This window comes from Colobus angolensis, unplaced genomic scaffold, assembly GCF_000951035.1.
Source record: "Colobus angolensis palliatus isolate OR3802 unplaced genomic scaffold, Cang.pa_1.0 Scaffold287, whole genome shotgun sequence".
Taxonomy (NCBI): domain Eukaryota; kingdom Metazoa; phylum Chordata; class Mammalia; order Primates; family Cercopithecidae; genus Colobus; species Colobus angolensis.
The window spans coordinates 1,513,282-1,533,281 of record NW_012116121.1 but is presented as its reverse complement, the minus strand read 5'-3'; the positions used below and the strand labels follow the sequence as shown (position 1 = coordinate 1,533,281).

General features: G+C 37.0%; 1 protein-coding gene across 1 annotated transcript in view; it reads right to left on the bottom strand.

The window, feature by feature from the left end:
- Positions 1-20,000, bottom strand: part of ZNF407 (zinc finger protein 407) — a 460,868-nt gene that overhangs the window by 409,003 nt on the left and 31,865 nt on the right. The window contains exons 2-3 of the mRNA XM_011948924.1: positions 13,592-18,334; positions 8,213-8,327 (exon numbers count right to left, since the gene is read on the bottom strand). Coding sequence (XP_011804314.1) covers positions 8,213-8,327; positions 13,592-18,281 — 4,805 coding nt within the window. The 5' untranslated portion in view covers positions 18,282-18,334. The remainder of the gene's footprint in view (positions 1-8,212; positions 8,328-13,591; positions 18,335-20,000) is intronic.

The window sequence follows — 20,000 nt, the reverse complement described above, 5'->3', positions numbered from 1 at the left end:
GTTTATACGAATTTTCCAGTTCCCCATTAACACATGTAATGGTGACAGCGTAATGATGATGCAAATTAACACTTTATTCGTCCTTCAAAAACAACCATCCCTCGAGCCCAGCTCAATATATTCTTATAGCACCTCAGCAGCAATTAGGACTTTTTAAAATTGAGTGGAAATAGCAAACCAAAAATAACTTTCTAAAAATTCGTGTATCTAGATAGTGGCATATTCTACAGTACTTGGGACTGCTTTTTCTCAGTACTTTGCTACTTAGACAACAGACTTTGGTATACTAACGCTAAGGCAGGGGAAACAGGAGACAGGGTCTCAGAAGAAAAGTGGATCAAGGGTGCAGAGGGGAGAACACTCCAGAAACACAGGCCACTGGAGCAGTCAGAAACAAGATAAGTACCCAGGACTAAGATGTAGGAAAGTAAGTAGATTACTACACAGTACATACTTTTAAAAAATTAATGGTTTCCTGTCCCAGCTGACATTGCCCATCCAGAGGATCAAGTATGGAAACAATTACAGCCTCTGGTACCATGGTATTAGTTATATGTGGATACAGGTAGCACGGCTACATAACTGAATATGTCCTCAATTATTATTTGGAACTATGCTGCATTAAGTTATATGAATCAGTTATCAACCTGTTTTCATTACAACTATCCAAAATCAGTAGCATCCTTAATTAACATTACAAATAGAGAAATTCTCTTAAAATTCTCCCTGACCAATTCCCATGCCCCTTGATTCTGAAGCAGCAACTCATTTCCCACCAGGCTTTCTTTCCACTTCTCTCTTCACTGCCTCCACACAGTCCAGAAAACTGGGAAGAAAGACAAGTGAAAAGACAAGCGATGGAAAGCAGAGGGAAAGGCCAGCACTCAACACCTCAGCAAGGCCCAGTTCTGTGACCTGACCCCTGCCCACCTCACCCAACTGTCCCTGGAACTGTCCACCTGGCTTCACAATCCAGCCTCCAGCAGTCTTGACTGCCCTGGCGTGCATATCCCACACGCCATGGTTGATCCCGCTGCAACCCCTGCCTGGAATGGGCTGCCCCTGCTAATCTGCCTAACTTCCAGTTGCTGCATATCAAATGTGACCAGCCCAAGGAAGTGTTTTCTGAAGCAGCTAGGGAGACTTGGCATTTCTTGACCTAAGCTGCCTCCATTTGAGGCAGGTGTTGTTTTCACCTTTTTAACCCTAAAGACTAACACAGTCCTGGCACATACTGACATTCAACAGATGTTTGTTTAATCCTCACTTCTTCCAGTTAGTCACATACACTTCAGAAACTGCCTGCAGTGCTCTTCCAAATCTCTGTGCTTCCCTCGTGTTCGCCCTGTGTGAAAAACGTCCAAATGTGCCTTGTGAATAGCCCCTCCTCCTTTAGGACCCAACTCAAAGATAACCTGCCTGTGCGAAAAGATTTTCCTTCTGCTCCTCAGCAGAGCTCATCCTCCCAGCCTTGTGTTCCCACTCAGCCTTGCTCCTTCTCCTAGAGTGGCTTCCGCAACACAGACAGCCCGGGCCCCAACTTGTCACCACACCCATACAAAAAAAAAAGAAAAGAAAAAAGAAAACACAAGAATCTGCCAAATGAGAAATAGTAAATAATCAATCAGTGGTTATGCTTCCCTTCTATCTACATTTCTCATACCCCCTTCTCATCCAGTTCTCGCACAAAAGAAAGAGCAAAAGCACCCACAAAGTAAAGGACTGTAAGAAACAGAACAGGGAGAGGAAGGTTAACAAGAAAAAAATTTACAGAACAGGCAAAGGAAACCAGGAGAATGGCTACCCTCCTATATTCTACTGGGGGATCAGGAAGGTTAAAGAATCCTGAGACTCTACAAGAAGGTTTTTTTTTTAGAGACAGGGTCTCGCTCTGCTGCCCAGGCTGGAATGCAGTGCAGCATCACAGCTCACTGTAGCCTCAAACTCCTGGGCTCAGAAGAGCTTCCCTCTGCAGCCCTTCAAACAGCTGGAACTACAGACATGCACCACCACGCCCAGCTCATTATTTTTATTTTTTGTAAAGACAGGGTCTCCCTATGTTGCTCAGGCTGATCTCAAATTCCTGGGCTCAAGCGATTTCCCCACCTCAGCCTCCCTAAGTGCTGGGATTACAGGCATGAGCCACCATACCCAGCCATTACAATAGCACTTTAAAATCACAAGGAAGTCACTTTAAAACAAAAATAAAGAAGCAATGAGTTAAGTCACTAGAACATGATTGTTTCACTGGAAAAAACTTTAGACACAGAAGCCAATGTTTTCAACTACTACACCAAGAAATGATAATGTTTAGCTTATTTCTATTTTGTAATAGGTTGATCATACTTATTGGCCATGGAATAGATCTATGATGCCACCCTTCTGTGACAAAAATGTAAAAAACCGCTACCACAGAAAAAGAAACCAGGATATAATACAGACAGGAGCTGTCCTTCCCCTGTGAGGAGGAGCTGGGAGCTGCCTCGGTTCCCACTCTACTGTCCTAACACCCCAGCACTCTCCCGGCTTCACCAAACGGTCTACTGGAAAATACACGAGGATGATCTCTGAGAAAACAAGTTTTATATGTGAATATTATAACCAAGATCACTCTTAGGCTTTCCCATAATAAAGTCATTTGTATAGTTTTAAAAATTATAAATGTTCATTCACTATGTAAAAGGTATCTCAAGGATTCTAACATCAGAGGAATACACAAATAATGTTAATTTTTTATTCCTAACTGAGAAAGACAGACAGCAATCATTACACAGCATTTTTAAAATTTCAAGCTAAAGACAAAAATATTCAACAAAAAATATGAAAATTTTATATGGATAAAATATATAACGTACCATTTATAATGGGAGAGCATTTTAATGTTAATTTAAACATTTTTTACAAAACTAAGAGATGTTGCACTTTATACTGTTACAAGCATAATTCATGCCACATTATAAACATTTCCTATCTATATCTCTTTAACCCAAACAACCAGCTAAACCAAATACTTATTTTATTTGGATATATCTATAGATATGATAGGTGTAACTAACTGTTCAGCTAAAAATGCAATTCCATGATGCTTTTAATGATTTAGGTATACACAGCTTTAGTTCTCACAGCAGACTAAAAATAGTGATTTTAATTTATTCCTGCTGCCTACAATTACCCACAACCATGTATTTTTAAATATTTCCAGCCTATAAAAATTACTAATTTTTGCCACTTGTGTTTATCTGCATTTAGACTTTGATTTGGATAAATTAAGCTCTCAAGTGTTCCTTGCTTTATGAAACTCTGCATGTTGTACACTTCAACACAAATAAATGACTTGTACCATTAGAGGTTTAAATAATGTAATGTATTTCATGCTCAGCCTGAAGCTGGATTCCAATGAAGTTGCTAATGCACGTAATGATTAAGTGTAACTCAAATACTAACTGTGTTGTTGAAAACATGACAGGCAATAATTTGGTCTATTATATTCTGCCATTTAATTGCCTAGTACAGACATTCTCTGACACGTTATGAAGCAATGATTTACAATTATTCAAGCTGCAAAGGTCAGAAAGTGACATTATAATCATCTACATGGAGATCCCTTCTAATGCACAAAAACTAGGTAATGCCACACACACACACACACACACACACACACACACAAAGAGTTTTACTGCATTAGTAACTTTCTATTTAAGGTTTCTTAAATCAACTAGGAATAAACAGTTCATAAGCACATTAATATACAATTTTAAAATGTCTGGAATCTTTTCATGAACCCAGATGTGACAGATTTAGAAAATGCCCTTATTCTCTCCTGATGAGGTAAATTCATTTCAACTTATTTAACTCCATACACAAGAATCAAGACAAGACTTAGGGAAATCAATCAGTAAACAATGCAACTCCTAAATCATGCACACTAGGGTCTGCACTTTTCAATAATGGCATATCAAACTTGGTTATCTTTTCTTAGGTTTATTGAAATCCCAGGCCAATTATTAGTTTTCTACAACTCTTTAAAAAAAAAACTAATACTGCAAAACAAAAACAATAACCCTAATTGATGAATTACATCCCTCTCATCTTAATGGGATGATATAATCTTTATACTTTTTAGACACTTACCTTTTGCTATTACACAAATATGTTCAGTTTGTAACCCTCAAGTAAATGCAATAAATTATCAACACATGAATGAGTGGGAAAAAATAAAATTATTTTAAACAACACGTGTAAGTGGAAGATACAAAACAGAGAAAGTGTTGGGGAGAGAGAGACAATATCAGAATATGAAAGTAAAGCAATGTGCAAGCAATTTTTTAAAAAAATGTAAATTTGGGGAAAAGCAGAAAATAAAAGTGGATGGTAGGAGAAAGTAGATAAGTTACGTTCACTACATGCTCGTGAAAACAACCTAGAGAGAAAAGAAGTACAAACCAAATTAAGTCAAGAATGAAAACAGGTACTACAAAAAGCGGAGAAAAAAAGAAAACAAATACTTAAAAGGAAGAAACAGTGGTCTACCATTCTAGTCGAATAATTTCAGTACATCACTAAAAACATTTTGAATATTAAGTTGCCCATCAGTAAAATGGGGATAATAAGCATAAGGTAAACAAACCACAAAGCTATAGAAATCAACAAGTGAGATAAAAGTTAATCAAGGCTATTAAACCACAATGCACTGCATAAACACTATTCAGAGTACTAGGTATACTATTTTATATGTATATAGGGAATAAAATAAACTTAAAAGAATTTAAACTTAAAAGCATTTAACAAGACCTGATGCCTAAAATAACTTTTATAAGTCATTGAGATTTTTAAGTTTTTGACTACTGAAAGAAATAAAGGTAAAGATCACGGAAGTAATAAAAATACGCATTTGGCCTATTTTCTAAACACAAAATTATTAAATAAAAGCATTAAATATAAAAAATAGGTATAGTTTCTATTATTTCTTACTTTCTCTCCCACTAAGCCCTATGTCAGAGTCATAACAGATTTTCATGTTAACTATTCAAGTGCCTATATATAAACATACCTATATTCTATAAAATTCCTCTCTCGATCACATTTGGATATTTTTAACAAGTAAGAAACTCTACTTTTCAAAAGGAAAAATGCTCCCCCAAAAGTGAAAGTAAAATAAATGGCTCTTAACATGAAGGTATCCATAACATGTACTTAAAACATGAAGTACAAAGGAATACATTTTTGAAATGTTTACCATGACATGAGCAGGTAAAACCTTGAGTAAACAAAACTTAAATTCTGAATTCTTAATCCTAACGACCTAATAGGAATTAGGCATCTAATACATTCAGCTTCCTCTGTCAAACTAACTTAAACCCAAGATATACAGTAGTTAAGATTTGCCAATGGGGCAGGGTAAGAGGGGGTAATGGTACCTTAAAATTGATCCTGAAGATTCAAAAAAATCAGTCTAGGTTCAGACAACTTATACAAAAGTTTAAAAGGTAGTTTTTGTCAAGAGTGTTGCTAATGCACAACCCTAAAACTACGTGTTAGTGAAAAACACAAAACGTGCAGTTGATGAGCATCCAAAATCATCTAATGAAAAAGAGGTCAATTACAAATAATCTGAGACATTAATATTGAGCTCAATACTGTTTGTTGCTTCCATCAATTTCACCATAAAATATGAGTTTTCTTCTTCAAGAAAACCAAGAGGTTACTAAGAAAAAGAGTACACTATTCTGAGTAATAATTTCACTTTAAAAATGTGACTGCCCAATTTTTTAAAATTACTAATCAAGTCTATTTGAGAAATAACTCCTTAAAACTCAAATAATGAAGACATCATTAAGAAAATTCTAAAAGGCAGAGACTAAGATATTAACTACTAAGGAAAAGAAAACATAATGCAGGACCTTCTGTTTGTGACAAAATTACAGAGTTAATGTTCCTGAAAGATCACTTCACCTTTTAAAGCATGATTTTGTAAAAGGTAAAATTTATAGCAATTAAAGCTAATGAAGAAATGCAGCATGAGCTGCTTATGTTCAGGAACTAATAGGTCCACTGAGCATTTCTAAGATTATTTAGCCATCAATGATAATGAATTGGCTTTGTCAGTGAAGTTAATGTACAAATCCTCTCCAGTGCCAGTCATCTGATAACCAATCCTTGCACTTTTTCATGTTTTCCACTTTACTTTTTAACCTACACACTCTGCCCTATCCCTTTGAAATGCATGAAATACGGAACAACCTATGATACTTTTTCTGCAACATTGAAGGGTACCTAATTCACTACCATTCTGTTCCAACTACATAGATCAATAAGTATTCTTCAGTTTACTGCAATTCTTCAGAACTTTCAGCGTCACTGTTAAAATTATTGCTACCTAACTTTTAAATCAAATTTCATTGTAAAAAAATAAAGAGAAATATTATTTCCTAGTCTGATGAAATTCAATGGCTGTCATAATTCGAAGAAATACAATTCTGGACTCCAGAATGCTTGTTCTACATACGCACACATACACATAGCTCTCTCTCTGAAGGCAGTATAAAACTCAATATATGTATAATCATTTACAATTCTGTATCTCCAGGATCAAATATATGAACTACTCATACAATATTTCAGTTGTATGTGGCAAGCAGTTAGCGAGCAGGGTGTGCACTGTTCAAATTATGCAACTAATACCAATCAATTATGTATTCTTTTTGATACCAGATACATTAGAAACTGTTCTGTGAAAAGCTTTCTTCTTCTCTTTCCAGGGTCTTAGTAACCCTAATTAAAAAATGAATGGAATTAGATCTCTATTGACAGAGTATGCAAAAATTGTTTACTTATTTCTCAGAAATGAGAGAAAAACTGCTTACTGCCACCTAATAGCAAATTTTCACTGGAGTCAGGGCCGCTGCCTTTCCTATAACTCGTATGGTAAAAACAATAAGTGAGATATCTTTTAAACTTCCAAGACCTACAGCAATTAAAATGAACCATTTGACACTTGACCCTTGCAGCTAAAATCAGTAGTAACAAAACTCATTCTCCCACTGATCTTCAGGGGGCTTTAGGGCAAAGGGTCATCTTCATTCACTTTAGCTGCAAGTCACTGAACCATCAATTCTGCCAATGAATATATCACAGACCATGGTTCATAAAACTGCTTGCAAAGGTATTTGTAAAACTATCCTAAGGGTCAAAATACACAACTGCATCCTGGGATGAAGTGTACTGTCCAACAAATAACAGAACTTGTTTTTGACATAAAACGTATTTACATGGTACTATCAATCAGCAGAATCTTCTACTAAAAAAATAAAGCTAATAGAATACGCACACATTGCATAATGTAAGTGAGCCTGTGGTATTTTGTGAATTAGCCATAAGAACTGCAAGTTTCTCAGGTTTCACATGAAGAATTTTTATATGATGCACTTATTAATTTCTCTAGCATAACAGCATTAAAATACACTTTTACTCAGAAGTAGGGTATTAAAATCCACCTCTGAATGTCCTATGTTATACCATATATGATGTAGCATTTTAAAACCTTTTAAACATTTCTGCTAAATTAATTAGTTTTGCATTAAGGCACCTTAGCACTGTCTATTAAATGCAACACATTTGAAAGACAAACATTGTACATGATTCTTCAGAGAAAGAACCATTAACTAAAAAAGGAAGTAAGTTTTGAAATAAAGTTACACAAAAATGTATAACAACCGTTTTTCTTCAGCATCATCCCTGTAATAATCAGTAACCAGTCATCTGAAATTAAATCTTTTGTTGTTTTCCTTATAGAATAAGTCCAATGGATCCAAAGAGCTACTAATGTGATAAAAATTAAAGCAGTACAGCAAAAGAAAAAAAAAATACCTATACATTCCTAAAGCTATATTATGTATTTTTTTATGTCTTTAAATGGAATTTATAGTTCTCTCTGGCAATGTGAATGAACATCCTATAATTTAGTCAATTTACAGATTACAGGTTCAAATTGACCTTGTAGCCCATAAAATTGCTCATCTTCAGTACAGGATTAGAAGTGGGAGAAGAATGTCATAACTGTATTTAAGGAATTTACCATAACAATGGAAAGGAGGGTACGCATGCATAATTTTAGCCACTCTTACTCCTATCGGTTTTGAATTCCGAAACAATGGCTATCCTGCACATGCTTGCTTCCTGGTTCACGCAGCAGAGATGTCTTCAGTTTACTCACCCACAGACATGACACTTGTATTCCCTCATCCCAAGGTGCCTTTTCACATGGTTTCTGGCATCTCCAAGCTGAGCTGTTGCAAAATGGCATATCTTGCACTTGAATGGTTTTGATCCTGAGTAAATTTAACATAAAATGTGATTTGATTGTGAATAATACATCACTAATAGCTTAGAAAAGAGGACTAAATCTTAAATCATACCTTTAACCTAATTAAGAATTTCTGTACCCAAAATGGAATACTTGCATTCATTTATAAGTTGAATAGACCTGAAGACTTTGTTTCAGTGAGTCTTCCTAACTTCCACTAGCAATCCTAAGATTCAAACTCAAAAGTGAGACTGCTAAGCAGTACTAAGTAGATGAGATGAGCTACATAATTTTAAATATTTTTCTTACAATTCACAAAAATACATCTTAAAGTCACTCAGCACTTCAAAGGGAACATTTCTAAAACATAAATGCACACAGGGCAGCTGATATTTTAAAAAGCATATTTATCATCAAATACATTTCTCTGTGGTCACCTCCTTGTTTCCTCATATTTCTCTGGCTTTGAGTTTACTCACATTAAAACAATGGTATATTTCAGGTTTTTTCCTGACATTTATCCCAAATTATTATCTATATTTTTAATAACACAGTTTATAAATATACAGTTGATAAATTTTTATGCTTTTATGGTCATTTTTATAGTCAAAAATCGATGATGATTAAACAAACTGGAAGAACTGACATTTTGGTTATTAATTTCAAGGACAAATATTTGAACACAAAACGCATACAAAATTTGTTAAATCATTTCATAAAGAATATTAAACTATACTCAAAAATGAGAAAATAAGATTATTTCAAAGTCTACACACTTAGTGTCAGTAATAGATAAGACTGAAACTGAAACATATTAACAGACGATCATTATCCACATTAATGAGAAACACTACTCTTTTAAGATATAAAGTATATACACCATTTCCAAACTTTCTAACCACTATATCTTCAAATAAATCAAAATAGTAAAAACCAATTTAAAATCAGTACAGTATGTTTCCAGACTTTTCGTATCATATTTAGTACTTATATGGTCAAATACTCCCTCTACTATAGTTAGACAGAACATGAAATATGTGAACTTTAATAAATATACAAAAAGAATTCAAATTAAAAAAATTGTAATAAATCATATTTGATCAATGAACCCTTTGTGCAGTGTCCTTGGGGGAAAAAAAAATCCTCCAAGAATACTTTGTTGAAATTGAAGTACTCAGTAAAAAATTTTAGAGTCTTAAATTTCAATTTAATTCCCAAAAGCTGACAAAAAAAGTGAAGCATTTAATTTTCATCTTCCAACAGAAATAAAAAAGTCAACAGTACTAAGCACCGGCAGACAAGGTTGAATATTTCACAGTTCAATGACAATGAAGCCAGATCTCTTAATATTTCCATTTCTGCTGTTAGAAGTAGATGTAAAATATATTTAGCACCTGAATGGTTATATCTAGTCAGGTTTATATGTTTAAATGTCAAAAGCAGGTTGAGACTGCAGCTTACAGTAATCACATTCTATCAGTCACATTAGAAACTACAGTTTATTTAAATGATTCTGAGACAACTAAACCTATCACTGCTTTTAACCTTTCACTAAGACATAGAATTCCTTTGTAAAGTGTGTGAAGAACCAATTTACCAATACTTTGAATTTAAATGCTCTAAAGATAATAGGGTCATTAGGACATTATTAACAATAATATTAGGACTCGAAACAAAGAAGACCAACCTCTCCCAATATTTGTATTACAATGTTGGTGAATGGATGTAAAAGGCCTCATGGGTTGGAGTTTTCGTTCTGCTCAGGCAGCACTGCCACGTGACTAGCTCCTCCTCCTGTGGCACAGATGCCACAGAGAAAGGGACATGGGGTCTCTAGTGTGTTCAATTCACTGTACATGGCTCCTTTGTGGAGAACTCTAGTTTCTGCAGGTCTCAGTGATCACAGCACAGCATGCTGACAATACACAAATGAGTTACTGTGTTGACAGCTTCACCCAGAATCACGGAGGCCTTGACTGTTCTTCACATCTTACATTCAGAGTAGACTGTGTTAACATCTCCTTTCTGTGCCATAAAAATTCAAATGCTAGCAGAGGTAACACTTCTCCGCATTAAAAAAAAAAGGGGGGGGGGCTTTTTTCCTAACTAATAACATTTCCATTTTTAAGTTTGCTATGCACATTCCAAAATGAATGCAGGCATAGCATTTATAAGACAAAATTGTAAAATCGCAGATCTCTAAATATTTCTCTCACGTACATTTTGATTATTAAAAACAGTATTATTTGCAATAGTTCCATTCCTTGGAACAGCACTATTCTCAGTCGGTTTTTTGGTTTTCATTTGGTCCATAAGGTTTTTTCAAAGGGAAAAACTAAACAGGCTCTCTATCTTTCCGGTACCTTGTTACTTTACTGAAAGAATTTCAAAGACATTAAAATCCAGGTCTTCACTCAGGCCTACAGGGGCTCCTCAACCATCAGTCGTTACTAATTGCTATGCATACATAGATGTGCCATTAGCATTAAAGAGAAAATACCAAATGAAAGCCTTTAGATCTTCAAGGAATGAAGGAAGTTGTATATTACCGATCATTTAACGACTACAGCCATCATTCTACAATCCTCCCTAACATGCAAACGCTTCGTTCATTCATTTACCTGCTCATTCATTTATTCACTCATCAAGATACACCAAGAGCCAACTAATGTGGGACACAGATGAAGCAGTGAACAATGTTAAGTATTTGAGGTCACTGTGCTTAAAGTCTACAAATTAACTCTTCTACTGAGCTGTCTGTCCTTTGTCACATATTGAGCTACAAACACTACCAGCCCTAACTTCAGAATTTCTTAGTGAAGTCACACACTCCCTATCTCCCTGGAACATTTTGAGATGGCATTAGTGACCAGAGCACTCTAAACATAAAATGAATGGTTTCAGACAATCTGGTACCTTAACAGTAGCCCATGTTACATGAAATAAAAGCTTTAACAGACCAATGCAGGAGAAACAAAAATGAAGTTTTTTAGTCCTGCTAACGTAATGTGAAAGGGAAGACTGCCCTTTCTGGTCATGTTGATTGCTTCACAGAAGCAAGCACACGGGGGGACTCTAGGATGCTTTTTCCTACAATGCTTGATAACCAAAACTCATTTATTTCTCATAGTGCTGCTTTTATCCTGCTAAGGATGGGAAGAAAAGGTTATATAAAACATATAGTAAATCACAAAATATGAAAACAGGGATTGGAAGAGTAAGCTCTTTTCCAGTTAACCATTAATAACAGTCTCTGCATTACTATTTTATGGACATAAGCAAAGTATGTGAAAAGCAATTCATTTTAAGATGCTCCAAGAAAAAAACCCTGCATTAAAACCTGGAGACCAACTTCCCCAAAAAATGACTTGCAAAACTGAAATGGTAGACTTGTATTGTGTCCTCAGGAACAGGGCTCTTGGTAGTGTTTCAAAGCACAATAAAAATGTACTTTCTGATAAGAAGACCAACACAAGATGTTTAAAAAAAAAAAAAAAAACTATGCTAACTTTTACTAAATGTTACAATCAATGATGTAACTTATATAAGTAGGGTTACTTTGTCACATATTGATAGTTACCTCACTTTCACATCCACATTAACTTGATTTTAAATGCAATTAATACATATAGTCAAGGAAGACTAATGGACTACATTCTGCACTTAACCTGGTGGACATTTTCAAATGGCACAAGTGACCAGTGCAAACCTATTTTGCATTGTAAACGACTAAATAAATCTTAATGGATTAAGAATGATCAGCTATCAACACACAAGGGAAATTAAGTGCTGAAATGCCTACATTGATTATTTTAAATTATTAGCCTTACTCTGTTCTTGAATTTGTATGCTTTTAGTGAGCTTTAACACATTTACAAGACTTATTGACTATAATTACAAGAGAATTCAAGTAATGGACACATCAATTATAAGCAACATGTCTTGACCAGACAGTTGCATAAAGAATTCTAAAAAGAGCTCCATTAGCATCTTCCTCTTAGTTTTATTCAGTTTTATCTGCCTTAAGAAGGCATATTAAGAAAGTACATATTTTCTGCGCATGTGAACAAGTCTTATTCCTAAAACTGTATCATTTCAGAAAGAAAGTTGCAACAAGGCACTGAAAGAGACACTAACAGTGCAAACAAATAAGCATTTGGACTTATTCACCAAAAACGGCTGCAGTGCATGGGAATATTTGGGATCAAAAGTACAATGTTTGTATTTATTTAGATTAATCTTACGCAGGTTGCCCCATTACTTCCTTCAATGAAAAACTTTTATCTATCTTTAATCACCCTAAACTGGTAATAATGCTTCATACGCTTTTGTCTTCTTCCTTGTAACCATGCACTAAGTTTCAAAAACTGTATGAATTTAAAGTATAGCTTTAATAATAAGCCATTATTTAAAAGTACAGTAAAATAAACCTTACAGTTTTAATGAAAATATGTTCATTGAAATGTGAATTTATTATTCAAATCCACTCATAAATTCAACCATGAAGACAGAACTTGTCTAAGCAGAGCACAATGATTTAGAAAAGCTGTCTATTTAAAATAAAGAATGTATAGCAGGTTTATAGAAACAGTGCAGTGAATTTTTACATAAATTTAGAACAGTAGCTTATGCATTTTCCACCAAAAAAAATGTTTTTTAAAAAACTTTCCACCTAAAATTAAACATTAAAATGGAACACTAACTGTGACAGAGCACAGAGACTAAATCAGGTGCTCCCTCCAGGAACAGCAGATCCCCAGCACGTGTTAACTTTGGAAAGTGGTGGCTAATTTTGACCCACAAAGGTAGAATCTTGTTACCTGGAAGTTATACTTTTGGATATAAAGTATCTATTGACGAATATTTTTACATCCGTAATATTGTAAGAAAATTTGATATCTCCATTCCTTAAAAGTCACTGAACATGCCTTCTGAAATTATAAGGTGCCAATTAACATAGATTTTGGAAAACCAAATAATTAGGACTCAGAAACAACTGAAAAGCCGCAACAGACAGCAGTTTTTAAAAGGCATCAGAGGGACTAGGCTTTTTGACAAAATTAAAAGAAACTTGTCAACTAACCTGCCTTTCAAATCACTAGGGCTTAATTACCCTTAAAAATGTTAAGTGTCAACAATGACTTATTACAGACAAGCAGAGCAGCACACAGCAGTGAAACGTGAACCGGGTGGAAAGTCAATGAGCAGCCACAGGTAGGGCTGCATTATCTGGATGGGAACAAATGGCCCAGCGTCCTCACTGACTCGGCTTGCTGCAGAGCTACATACCTGTATGAGTGCGAATGTGTGCCAGGAAGGCCATTGAGTTGCTGCTTCGACACATCTTCCCACAATACTTGCAGACGTTTCCCTGGTTTTCCTCCCTCTCGCGGTTGATTTGCTCAGTGTCTTCCACTATATACTTATTCACCTCCCGTAGCAATTCCTCATGCTGTCCTTTAATATGTAGAAATAAATTCTGTTCAGAATCAAAGGGCTCTGTGCACTTGACACATTTAAAGGTGGCCCCTCCCTCCGGAAGCTCTTCCACACTGGCCTGCTCATTTCTCATGTGGCCAGCACTAGCCAGATGCTGGTGAAGGTTGCTTTCGGTATAGAATGACTTTCCACAGAGTAAACAATGGAAGTGCTTCTCTTTAGTAGGATGCTTCATGGCTATGTGAACATTCAGTCCACTCAGTCCATCTGCTAAGAAGCCACAATCGTCACAGCGAATTCGTGTAGACTCACCAAGGGAAGTGCCTTCAGATTTCTTCTTTTTCACACCTTGAGCACAGTCTTTCAAGGGCAGTTCACTAATTCTCACTCCGGTTGCTATCAAGCCCTCTTCAGACTGGTCTACCAACTCACCATCTTCAGGGTTCTTTATTCTTATTATGGAGGAATCAAACCGGCCAAAACTGTACATGGCCTGCCCTTTATCATCAATACTAATGATAGTTTCATAGACGTCATTACTTTCAACTGTGCTATCAGAAGCCGGGCCATCCTCCTCCAAAATAATTTCTGTTTCATCTTGTGAATTCATCAGAATTTCCTTATTCTCCAGAGTGGGATCTTCTTGGACACCTTTCAAGTCTTCCAAACCGTGACCACGTGCAACTTTGTTCTGACCCCCGTGCTGCAGATTTCCCTGTTCTCTGGTTATTCTTGTCACAACAAGCGCAGGGCTTTCAGCCGAGCGCTCCCCATTGAGCGGTGCAGGGCACAGGTGTCTGTGGGGGACAACAACTCTGCCATCTCCTGCACTTCCTCCTTCACCCTCACAATGGGCAGGCAGCTCACCTGCATCATTTGATACCTCATGGTTTTTCTTTGCTATCTCACAATTTAAAGCAGAGCTTCCTGAATTTTCATTTTGAAATCTGCTTGGGGAGCCATAGTTTGAGGAAATAGTAAGGGACATCATCTCCTCAGGTTTCCTAACTGTATCCTTGACAGGAGCCTGTTGGAAAGTCTCACAAAAGGAATGGTCTTCATTGAAATTAGATTCTTCTTCAGTCTCAACTTCTACAGAGTCAGCAGCGCAGAGCACTTTAGACATATCTAAATTAGTATTCTCATTTAAAATAGAGCAATCTGCAGCATTTCTAGATTTAAGAGTATCAGATGGTTGATCTGAAATTATCTGAAATTCCTCAGAATTTTGTTGATGCTCTTCTTCAGGCATAATGATGTTTTTGGACATGTCTGCAGAACCTGCTTCTACATTAGCAGAGCTGAGATACGACTGCCTTTTCATTTTGTGTTTCTCTGTTGCCGCATGCCTGGTCATCTCGCGACGAGTCACCGCGTAGTAATCGCATGCCATGCAATAAAACTCAAACTCTTTTGTATGTTTCCGTTTTACATGCAGCTCTAGAGAAGCAGAGGAGTGAGCACTAAACTCACAGTGCACACACTTATTCTCACCTGTGCCTGTAACATCTCTCTGGGAGTACACATCCCCCTGCTGGGCGAAGTCCTCTGGCTCTAAAGATATTTGCTCCTTTTTATCAAGAAGATGGCTGTTAACTTCTCCATCTAGAGAATGAAATACATTTTCAACTTCGGCTTCAACTGAGTTTCCATGATCTGGCTTTTGTAAAACAGAGGTGAGTGACTCAGCGGGTTTGTTAACATGTTCATCTGACATGGTCACTGCTGAGCCAGCATTCTTCTTACCAGCTTCAAGGCTACCCCCTTCAGGGCCAACAATGATATCTGAACTGTGTTTTCCACTTGCTTCTATTTCTACCCGTCCTTTATGTTTCTTGGTGGCACAATGACGTTCCATATCTCCCTTAGTTACAGTGTAATACTTACACACTTTGCATAAATAACTATACTGGTGACTGTGTTTTCGTCTAATGTGAACAGTCAAGTTTGTAATACTAGAGGCCAAAAGACCACAGTGTGAACACGTCCGTGAGATGTTACCTTTAGGTCTCCCTCTCTTTGGAGTAGTGGTCGAAGCTAATTCATCATCCTTGGTGCTACCACCAGACTGTGACAGTTCCTCAGGCGCCAGCATGCCCTTCTCAAGATAAGAATGCTCTTGTAATTGCACACCTACATGGCCTTCAATCCTTCCATTTCCAGAAACATTAAACTCTTCTTTTTTATCATTTGCACCTATACATACCCTTTCAATACATTCTTCAAAGCTTAAGCCAATATTATTTTTCTTAGCATTTTCAAGATGCTTGCTTCTTTTAATGTGTTTCTCCATTCCTTCTTTGCTCAATGAATAAAGATTACAAGCTTTACAAAGAAAATGATAGTCTTGACCATGCCGAAGCTTTATATGTCTCGTGAGAACAGTAGAAGATCTTGTCTTATAAAAACACTTCTTACACTGAAACTGAGGCTTACTGGAATGCCTCACTTCATTACCATGGCTTACCCTGGACTTCACAGGTTCTTCCTGAGATGCTTTTCCTGAGTCATCCATAGACTCTTTTGAGTTTTCTGATTCTAAAGTACTTAAAGGTAAAGTCTGTAAAACCAAATCACTGTTAGATGATTGCAAAGTCTTTGGTTGAACCAATGAACTAAGATGCTTCTCGGTGGCTTTGTGTTCTTCTATGTCTTTTTCAGACAAAAAGAACAAGTTACAAGGGGTGCAAAGAAAATGCATATTGTGCTTTTCCTTCATGTGGTCTCTAAGATTCATTTCATCCAAGGATATAAATGAACAACACTGACAACTCAGGACAGAAGCAGTTTGCTGATGCTGGTTACTGTGCAAATGTTCATCTAAGTCCCTTCTTGACATACTAGAAAAGTCACAAGTATGGCAGTAAAATTTCATCTCTCTGGCATGGCACCTTTTCACATGGATTTCCAAATCTGTCCTATTTGTAGCTACTTGCCCACAGTCCGTACAAGCACACAACGTCTGACAGTCAGAAGCTGGCTTCACTGTCAGGGAGTCCAGCCCGGAGTCCGGAGGACGGGCGCTCCCCCCGCCCTGCTCCACCTCCTGGGTTTCTGAGGTAGTCACACACAATCTCTGTACGCTGCTGCTCGCTTCCAGGTGTTTCAGCACTGACTCTGCATCGTGTGTTTTCATCTGTGTTCTCAAGTGTTTCATATACATCCTCTGAGTTTCACTTGTGCCTCTTTTAATTCCCAAAAGATTAAACCTTTTCTTTGCCTGGCCCTTCAAGGTGAAAGTGCTGCTTCGCCGACGAAAGCTATTACCCAACACGAGAATATTTCGCTCGGGTCTTGGCCTCGAGGTTACACTGACACCGTGTACTGCTGCCTGCAGGGTATTTTTGGTAGATTCCAATTTCTCTAAGAGACCCTCTGAGGTTATTAAGGTGTCTAGCTTTTTACTCTGGTTTTCAGGATTCTGAGCTACACCAAGGGAAGTAACATTTTCTTCAACAATCTCTACTTCCTGTGACGAAGTATTTCTGGAAGGCATCATTTCAACAAGAAGCTCACTGCTACTACCACTTTGTTTAGAAATACTTCCTCTGAAATCTTTAAATTTGCTTCCCACATTTTGTAATCCTTTTGAATCACTACTCTTTGCTATTGGTTTAGAAGTTCTTGGTTTTGAGTGAACATTTTTTGTTGCCACTGTACATGATTTTTTAGGAAAAGGTTGTTTTGTTAAGATCTGTACAAATCCTCCACGAGCAGCCAGATTCTGACGACGGAGATGTGTTTTGCCAAGATAATGTGCATTCAACAGGTTTTCTTCTGCACACTGAAAACCACAAAGATCGCAAGAAAAGACCTTCTGTGGCCCATGTGCTTGTTTGATATGCATATGTAGCGCTGAGCTGCTCTCTGCTTTGTGGCTGCAGTGACAACAGGTATGTTCCTTAGACTGCTGCACGTGAGACTCAGCATGTTTTTCCAAGTCAGAGCAAGAAGAAAACAAATGCCCACAGATGCTGCACTTGAGAACTGGATCTACATTCCCCATGGTACAACTAACACTAATTTCTTTCAGGGGGAAAGGCGATTCTCTTTCCAGATCAAGGGAAACCATTTCCTGAGCAGATGTTTTTTCAGTGTCTGTTTTCAGAGAAACAACATCAATAGTGCTAAAATTGCGAGAAGGGGAAAGGGCATTTGGGTGACACGTGCCTCCAACTGTGCCGTCGCTCAGAAAGGTCTCCTTTCCTGTTTCATCTAATGCAATACCCTCTTCTGTGACTGAGCTCTCAGAAGTTTCTAATCGACAAACACCTTGCTTTCCAGATTTAAGGAGCTCTGCCTCATCTAATCTCCTACGTTTGGAAGCATGTTTATTTATGTCTTCTCCTATAACAACACTATCAAAGTTCGATGATTCTGAAAAACCTCTTTTGCCCATAGAATTCTCAGGGAAACTTGCTGTCACATCAGACACAGGCCCACCATCTTCATTATGGGATGAAAGCTTTGTCAAGTCTTGTGCTTCTTTGTTTATCTTTCCATCCTCGTCATTTTCAGGTTTATACTCACTATCCATCATTAATAAAGTGCTGACGATGCTTCTATCCAAGGAGGCTCACTGGCACTCATAACCTGTGAAGTAAACAAACATGGTATTAAGTGTTGAATATAAAGACGCACGTGTTAGTCCAAAACTAGATGAAAAAGTATCATGAAGTTAGCCCCAATGAAATGCCCTTTACACTGAGATGCATTTGAATACATCTCTAAAGTCTTTTATTAAAAAGTATGAAGTAGGATTTTAGGAACACCACGTCACCCTATTGTTGACTCCGGAAGAAATACTATGATATCTTTGGTAGAAAAAGTGATTTCTCAACAAGCTTGCAGAAAAACTCCCATATTTCAATTCTCTGTACCAGTATATTCCAATTTACTATCCTTTAAAAAAAAAAAAAAAAAAGAGAGAGAGAAGCTCTCCTTTCAAAATACATCTCAATGAGCTCCTACTCTGTAAAATATATTAAAACGAAACTGCTGTGATGGAAGTCTAGAAGTAAGGCCTTCCCCTCCTTAACCCCTAATAGAAGCCCAAGTCCTATATAAAAGAAACATAATTTTAAAACAACTGTTTTGGCCGGGCTCCGTGGCTCATGCCTGTAATCCCAGCATTTTGGGAGGCCAAGGCGGGCGGATCACGAGGTCAGGAGATGGAGACCATCCTGGCTAACACGGTGAAACCCCGTCGCTACTAAAAATACAAAAAAATTTAGCCGGGCGTGGTGGTGAGCACCTGTAGTCCCCGCTACTCGGGAGGCTGAGGCAGGAGAATGGTGTGAACCCAGGAAGTGGAGCTTGCAGTGAGCCAAGATCACGCCACTGCACTCCAGCTTGGACGACAGAGCGAGGCTTTGTCTCAAAAAAAAAAAACCAACCAGTTTCATCCTTGTCTCCTAAAGCAAAGAGCTTTACCATGATTTTTCTAAATATATTCCAATGAACAACACGCATAATCTCATTACATATCACCATTCATGCTCAAGCTCTTTTACCAATGAAAAGCTACTTCTAGTCCAGCTGTCAATCATTAATTTCCTCATCTAACAGTCATTTTATATTGTCTGAAGGTTAATGGCAAAGGGAAATGTCAGTGGTAGAGTAGAATTAATGGAGTAAATTTTGAGGAAAAAAAGAATTTTATTGAATAAAACGCCTTGAAATCAATAATATTGATTTTATTTTTCATTATGCTATTTAATTCAATTAAAACATATCATTTTCCATTTACTTTACACCATGATTGGAATTTTCAGCCAAATGCCACTTGATTCCATGTTAATAAAAAGGCATCAACATATCATAGTCTCGAGGCTAATGATAACTATTTTAAACTATTTTAGCTATTTTTTTCCATAACATTGACAAATCAAATGAAGCCTATTGCTTTGACTCAGCTAAAATTAGGTAACAAAAATATACTTATAATGTAGGACACTGAAAGCTTGAACAACAAGAGAAAAAACAAGTAAACTGAACTTCATCAAAATTAAAAACTTCAAAAGACACTATGCTTCAAAGGCCACTATCAAGAAAGTGAAAACAGAGCCCACAGAATGGGAACACATTTTTGCAAATCAGATACCTGATAAGGGACTTGCATCTAGAATATATTTTAAAAACTGTTCCATCCTGCCTAACACGACGAAACCCCGTCTCTACTAAAAAATACAAAAAACTAGCCAGGCGAGGTGGCGGGCGCCTGTAGTCTCAGCTACTCGGGAGGCTGAGGCAGGAGAAT